Source organism: Leptidea sinapis, chromosome 16, assembly GCF_905404315.1.
Source record: "Leptidea sinapis chromosome 16, ilLepSina1.1, whole genome shotgun sequence".
Classification (NCBI taxonomy): Eukaryota; Metazoa; Arthropoda; class Insecta; order Lepidoptera; family Pieridae; genus Leptidea; species Leptidea sinapis.
The window spans coordinates 7,612,947-7,621,326 of record NC_066280.1 but is presented as its reverse complement, the minus strand read 5'-3'; the positions used below and the strand labels follow the sequence as shown (position 1 = coordinate 7,621,326).

Below are 8,380 nucleotides of genomic sequence, written 5' to 3'. Positions count from 1 at the left end.
TATTGACTTAGGTTTATTTGCTAGTTTCTTGGGCTCCTAATCAACTTAGAATTGCGTAGATATCGTAGATGAACATTTTTTTACTCTGTAGTCATTTTCAACAAGCATGTAGAATTTTATTTCTGAACGAATGACGAAAACCAAATAACGTTGTAGGCCATGGCGCGTTCTCACTTTCATATGTTGGTAGCAATGGCTCAGTGTTGTAGCATCCTAATACTTACCCTGTAATAATTTTGTAATAGTTATTTGGTACATGTTTTAAGTAATATCGTAATAATATTTTAAAATGCATAGTAGGTTTGTCTGGCTGAAATCTAATCATTTTAATGTCACTATTATATTGTGACAATTGCATGTAGTGTAAAATATACCCTGATAAATACTGCTTTTGCAGTCCTTGAAAAAAATTATTTTACATATTACCAAAAATTTTATACTTCCTAAAGTATAATACCATTATTAACTTTATTGTAATTTATAATGAAATAAATAACTTAAGTATCAACATAAAAATTAAAAAAATTAAGGTCCTCATCAAGGTAGGGATATCTACAACTAGGTTGGAACTTGGCAACATTTAAAAAAGAAAGTGAAGTGAAAGAAATGAATTTGCGAGAATAGGTCGCAGGTCGCATAGATTTTTTGGTTGAGTTTATTATAACTTTGCGTTTACTGATTATGGTCTAATAAAGTTACGTTCTTTTATATTTCTGCTTACATTTTGATTAGAAAGACTAGGTAAAGCATACCCGTAAACACGATAAGTCTATGTACGATTGGTCAGCACTCAGCATCTTATCGATTTTCTTTACTTGCTTAGGCTCTAGCCAACGCGAACCGAACTTATTCTCTCGAACGATAAATCTGTGAATTAAATCGAATATACTGTGTGAAAGGTGTACGCTATTCAACTTGTGCTATTTAATCTAATTTTGTGTAAAAATTCACGTAAAAATGATGGCCAATGCAATGGACACAGTAAACTCCAATCAGCCTACGCAAAATGGAAGTAAATTACAGCCTTGCCATAATGAGTCCAAGACGAATTTGATAGTTAACTATTTGCCACAAACTATGACGCAGGAAGAGATAAGGTCTTTATTTTCAAGTGTGGGTGAAGTAGAAAGCTGCAAGCTAATAAGAGATAAAGTGACCGTGTTTCCGGATCATATTCTTAATGGTCAGAGTTTAGGCTATGCTTTTGTTAATTATCACAAAGCTGAAGATGCTGAGAAAGCTGTGAATACACTAAATGGTCTTCGTTTGCAAAATAAGATAATAAAGGTGTCTTATGCCCGTCCCAGTTCAGATGCAATCAAAGGAGCTAACTTGTATGTGTCAGGCCTCCCTAAACATATGACTCAACAAGAGCTAGAGAAACTCTTCAGTCCATTCGGCTCAATTATCAGCTCACGCATACTTCATGAGAATGTCAATGTCAGTCACTTGATGCAAGGTGGACTTGATGAGCAGACGCTGCAAGGGCCTTCCAGAGGAGTGGCTTTCATTCGCTACGATCAGAGGTGTGAAGCTGAGGCGGCTATTCGTGAACTCAATGGAACTGTGCCACCAGGTGGGAGTGGGCCGATGACGGTTAAATGTGCCAATAATCCCAGCAATCAGAACAAAGCTCTTGCTCCTTTGGCTGCATATTTGGCTCCTACATCGGCTCGACGATTCATTGGACCTGCTGGTAAGGCCTTGCTTGCTATTAATAAAGGTTTGCAGAGATACTCACCTTTAGCTGATCCTCTTATACAAGGTAATGCGCTTGGTGGTTCTGGATGGTGCATCTTTGTTTACAACATCGGGGCTGACACTGAAGAGAGTGTATTATGGCAGCTGTTTGGTCCGTTTGGGGCTGTTCAGAGTGTTAAAATAATCAGAGATCCAGCAACTAACAAATGTAAAGGCTATGGTTTTGTCACCATGACAAACTATGATGAAGCAGTTGTCGCCATTCAGTCATTGAACGGCTATTCACTGAATGGTCAAGTGCTGCAGGTCAGCTTCAAAACCAATAAGAGTAAATCATAAGTGTCTGATAACCTAGTCAATAAATTGTAGCTAATGCAAAAATGTTGATTGCACCTGTCATGGTTTGTAATCAGAAATTTTAGTATTTATATTTAGTAATGATACAAATCATGACAAGACAGTTTTGTATCAGTGTTCAGGCAGTACAAATTACTTGTTGCAAGTATTACATCCTGACTAACCCATTTAACATTTGTATCCAACTTAAAACTATTTTGTACCGAATGCTCATTGGAGGCATGATTAATGTGAAACATTTCTAATGTCTTACAAGATTTTTTATTTAGCAATAGTTTTTCTAAGTGAAAAAAATTAGGCAAATATGGCTTACACTAGCAAAAAGCTGTCAAAAAAATATAAAATGAATCAATTTGTTTTTCAAATTGCTTTCCTATTTGTTGTTACTTCAATGAGCAAAATTATAGCACGGATGTTGATATTTATAATCAAAATGAATCAATAACTGATGTTATTAAATCGTTTGATTGATGTGAATTAATTTAAAAAATTTATGATTTTAAAATCACATTCTTATATTTTGTTCTTAGGAAACAGACACGGACATACAATTTATATTTTAAAATAAGACAGATCTTTTATGAAAATTTCCAATGTAAGCAATATTATAATATTTTACTATTTTAACAAAGGTTAATAATTGACAGTGCAATATAAATTTTTACTGTAATTGATACAGAAAACAAATTATAAAACCTATAATGTATATTACAAAAGTGTGCAATTATAAATTTATTTATGAAAATCCTGCTATTTATGTATATTATTTTTACCTTTAAGATATAATATATCTAAAACGATACACACATATACATAATATACCTACCTACACTCAACCAAAGATAGTCTTGCTAGATAATTAGCAAAATATCTTCCATGTAATTTTTCTCTATATGTAATAGGTATTGTCCTATTTATAAGTATTCACATTAATTATTTTTAATAGTAAGATACAGGGTTGGCCTGCATTTTTCATGAATTATGGTGGCTTGATAGTGGCATTTTGTGGGTTAAAAAGGGTGGCTAATCTCTTGCCATGGCTTTCTAAAACTCATACAAGAGCAACAACAATGAGTGGTCCATTGAGACTTGTCTTAATATCTCTTTCTAGAACAAAAGGAAACTTTGATTGCTACCTTAAAGACCTGAAAGTATCAAATCATGGTTTTGTAATTAAATAACATGATGAGGTTGATATGACGTTATTCCAATCATATATCTTGTATTAGTTTTTCTCATTAAGACCACAGTAAAGTTGGCCAACCATGGTATTAATTTAGTAGTAAAATATCAGGAACTAAGTGACTGTTGCACAAAATCTTAAGTAAACAATTAAAAAAATCATTGTGTTTATGTGAAATTTTTTGTAGTTTATATTCATTTCCTTTTACTCAAACTTGACTAATTCAAAAAAGTGAATCTTAAATCCATGACAAATTATAATACTTGAGAGTATATTGATTTAAAAATTATGAAACATATTAAAAATTAAATCAAAACTCAACTTCTTATACATATTTGGAAACTAATTACATAACTTCAATCAAAAAAAATGTAATAAGATTTAACAAATTGATCGACATTGTAACAAAAGATGGTTACAAACCTGTTACAAGTATCCATATGACATTGTATCTTTTAATTTGTTTATTTAATCACTATTTATTATTATTAATAATAGGTAATCTATAACTAATAATTTATTATTGTAGGCTATAGATATTAGTTTTCTTTTCATAAGACTTTATGTACTTAGTGTAAGATTGAAATTAGTTCTTTATAATCTCGATAATTCAATATAAATTTGTGACTATTTAACCAATTTTATACATATAATATGTTTGTAGTTTCTTCCGCTATGTAGTTAAATTTTATAGAACAATGTGAATGCATATCATAATGTAAACAAGCTAGTATTTAAAAACCAATTCATTATGGCAAAACATTTTAAGTACATCTCATCTACTTAAGTACTTACGTAAGCAGAAGTGCTACATGGTAACTGATAATAATTAAATCAATATATCAAAGAACATAATTATTGTTGTATAAATTTGAAGCAACAATAATTGTTTATTGTAACTTAAAATGATAAATATAAAAGCTGAAATATGTTCAAAACCGATTTATAATTGCGACAACTGATTTTACCAAGTAATTGTACTTATACTTTTGACATTGCCAGTTTAAATCAGTTAATGTATTTGTACACAGCAGCATTTGCAGATTATCCTAGTAATAATAATAGGCTGAGACTATTCTAGTTATATAAGTACTCTCTCGACTCTCCATAGCAATAGACATTTTTGGTTTATAAATACTAGTGTACAAATGATATTCAGTGTTCATTTCTTGATATCACAATGGGGGCTTGTACAATGCATTTGATAAGTAAGGTTAATTTCTAAAGTTAAGGATAAATTTGTTAAGGTTTATTTATTGAAAGTACTTATAACTACACGGAACTAGTCACATAATAATTTGCCCAATGTTAAGTCTTTAAGTACCTACTTATGCTTAAGTATTTATAAAATTCTGTGTTCTATAATTTAAATGTAGTATAGGGTTTTCGTTTAATGTTGGTGTGGTGTTTGTTTTTGTAGTTTAATTGAAAATATATGTGAAATAGTAAGAAATGATGTGTATTTACTAGTCACAGGTGTATTATGGAGGCACAAAGAGACTAAACTCAGAGTTGGTGTGTTTGGAATTAAGCTCTTCTACAAATATGTGCTCGCTACATTATATAGTCTGGCAACTGGCACAAATTGCTCACTGCATAATGAAAAATACAAATAATTACTTGAATTGATTCATAAGTAAACACATTATAAACAATTTCTCCATACTTTGTATGTGCTCCATATTCTAATGTCTATGATAAAATGGTAATAAGTTATTTCTCGCTGATGTAAAGTATGTATTGCAACTTTGAATAATCACAGACATGTTTTAATTAACTGCTATGTTTGACTTTACCACACTTAAATAGATAAATAAATAGCAGGGTAATTAAAGAATTTGCTAATACTAACTGATAGCATAAGGATGGACTTATAATATTGCAATGCTCATCTCAGTTCAAACAAAACTTAATTTTTTCTTGAAATCTTCAAAATATGTAATCAATCACTAATAATATTAGATTTAAACAGATTTTAAAGGAAATAGCATTTCAATGAAGTTCCTAGGGGTTTGGTTAAGAGGACTACTATAAAGCTAAAGCTAGATTTTCTAAAGAGTTGCTGAAATATACTAAAATATTACAAGGAAATAGATATAACATTGAGAATTTATTTGAAATATAACCACTTATTACATTAAATAATGAAACAGCTACTTTTCATTCACAGTGTATCTATCATAATATCTTTCATTAGAGGTATTTTGCACCAATTTGGAATCCCTATGACATCTTTTGTTTACTAACAAAAAGAAAAACTTAAAAAATCTTAAAGCAGTGATGCCTTGATAATATACACAAAAGCTGAATCAATTTCTAGATTAACATGACAAAATAATTCTGTTTGATACCATTGTGGTACCCAAAAAAATACAGTTTGTGTTTAAAATAGGACTTAGAGCATTCTTAAAAAATGGAGGCTGAAATGAATCTTTTTACCTAATAACTAATTTATTTTATTGTATATATAAAAGAAAAGGTTGCGTGGTTTACGATTGCGAACATTATATTCTATATAAATATGTGAAAGTAATGATTGTTTTCATATATCGCAAATAGTAGAAATCTGATTGATTTAACACTTATTTTATTATATACATGTATATGCTGTAAGTCTTAAACTGGGTGTTCAAATTTAATTATGAATCCAGAAATTATGAGTAAAATTAGGTTTTAAATAACTGTCTGCATTATTGTCCACTATCTCAAAATTAATTCCTCAGTAATGTATATTATTGAAAGGCAAATTACACTTAAAGATATTCAAGTAATGGTTGTTTGCAGTAGTACTACATCACTGTTTTTTCCCTTTTAAATGTATGCCTATACATAGTAGCTACAGAACCTTCTGCTACACATCTGTCCAATATTGTGCTATTTATTGTGTTTAGTGTTGTTACAACTTTATTTATTATCTATTCACAGTGACTCTGTATATTACCAGACATGCTTGAGATTTCTCCCAACGTTTCGGACATAACATGGCTTTTGCGATTTAATATATTATAATTGGTTGTCTGAATTCACGACTAATACCATATGCTCTCTTTTATGTAAATGCAAAGACGTAAGGTAGATAATTTTATCGTACGTTCGTTTGAACGGAGTTTGAAACAAAGAAACTAAAAACTCGAAACACGTACTAAAATTTTACTTGTAATCTCATTTTTATATGATAGTTAATCAATATATTATTATTGAGCTCTCGTTTTATCGATCTTAGATGAAGTGGACTGTATATGATCGAAATGTCTAATAATATACAATACTCATTGGCTATTTTACGTCTTTCATAAAAATCTCTCTGGGCAAGTTGGGTATTGTAAGGTTTGGCCTAGGTTAGATAATAGGTATAAGATATAGTACAAAATATAATTAATATTTTGGATGTAATTGGCTTATTTAATATTGAATTGTCAACGAAATGTAATCCGATGTAGTTAATATTCATATAGACATTAAATATCAACATTAGCAATAATGTATTTAAATATTCTTTTATTTACTACCTGCATCCAAGCATCTAATTATACCTACAAAATTACGTTATTAAAAAAAAATTTTTTTGTTAAATAATCAGATACAAATTAAATATGTATTATTTATCAAAGATCTTATGCTGTGTGGGTTGCTTTCGACATAGTCTTCGAGATTATTTGTCTTTAAGTCGTAAATGAAATACTAAATAGACAAGCAAGGCGCTACCGTTCCGGTAGGTGATCATCCCCCAACGATTACAAAAGGTGTACACAACCAATCTAGTTTATGTAAGCCTGAAGCACAAAGTTGCTGCTCCTGTTCATATTATTTCATAGGTAACATTTAAAAAATTTGGTATTCTTGAATAGGATGGAACCTTTTACATCTGGGTAAAATTATTTCTCTTGTTTATACTTATTTAGTGAAGCAAATAATCTTAAATTCACCTCACTAATGGCTAGTGAGAAAGCTGAGTGCTTGAGAGCAATAGCCGTCTAGCAGACGATACAATAATTTGTTTGCTTTTAAGATATTTCCAAAATAATGCTTCATTTTCTCAAGATGTTTACACGAAATAACCATGAAAATGGGGATCCTTTAGGCCCTTGTTACGGTTAATTTCAGAGGTCTAAATCCACCGGTTAGTTTTTAAACTAACCAAATTATAAATTTTGCCTAAGTATAATAATACCTACCAGTACCTGGGTACTTTAGCAGTTAAGCATAAAACATAAAATTTTCTCTCTCAACAGGTGAAATTGAGTGAAATGCTCACTTTTATAATATTTTGTTCAAGTATCGTGTCATGTTTCATAGATTTTTGTTAAAATATAGTAGAAAAGGGTGCACACAATATTAGGCGGGCCGAGCGGCCCAATTTTATTAACAGGAGATCGAGGGGTGAAGCTACCCCTTGGGTTCGTTGAACTCGATAGCGACGGGGAGACAGATCAATGTGCCAGATTTGTTTTGTCATCTTTTAAGCGTGTTATTTTAACGTTACTTTGTATACGCTTGGCCAAGAGTTTCATATGTTCGTCTAGTATAATTGGGCGATTGTGTAAATTTCGATCGCTAGAAGAAAAGTTGAATATGATCGAACAAACATATCGAGCATTATAAATCAAAATTTGCAACTTGTTTCTAACTAAAAACTAAAATTGATTTCTTGACTATATACCTACTAACACAACTTCAAAATTAATAAGGACCTATTTGTTTTTCGTAGGTAGTTTTGTAATACCTACCGGTCACCTGATACTCTATTATCACCCATACTCTTGTTGCGTTGCTGAACCTTAAAAATCATCGAATAAACCTACTTTCATATTATGAATTCGTAAATCGAAAGCACATTGGTACGTGGCAAGCGAGGATCGAACCGGGGGCACAGTGTAGAGTTCGTTTCTACGAATTACGCCACCGACGCGAATGACGTAGAACTCTCCACAAAGTAGGTACTTACCTAATAATTTTCACAATATGAGCGTACTTATTCCTTCAAAGAAGTTCTTAGCTTGCGATTTGTGTTGGTGATACTTTTCAGAGACAACTCGCATTCCACTAAAACTAGTGTAGGTGCCTACTTACATAATGGCTGCTGATACAACTATATAGGTACCTTGGCGGTGCAGGTAAGTACGAATGCAGTATCCTATC

General features: G+C 31.1%; 1 protein-coding gene across 1 annotated transcript; it reads left to right on the top strand.

Moving 5' to 3' along the window:
- Positions 1 to 603: 603 nt before the first annotated feature.
- LOC126968721 (ELAV-like protein 1) lies at positions 604 to 6,732 on the top strand. Its single transcript, XM_050813821.1, has one exon. The coding sequence runs from the start codon at positions 958 to 960 to the stop codon at positions 2,038 to 2,040; it is 1,083 nt and encodes a 360-aa protein (XP_050669778.1). The 5' UTR covers positions 604 to 957; the 3' UTR covers positions 2,041 to 6,732.
- Positions 6,733 to 8,380: the final 1,648 nt, after the last annotated feature.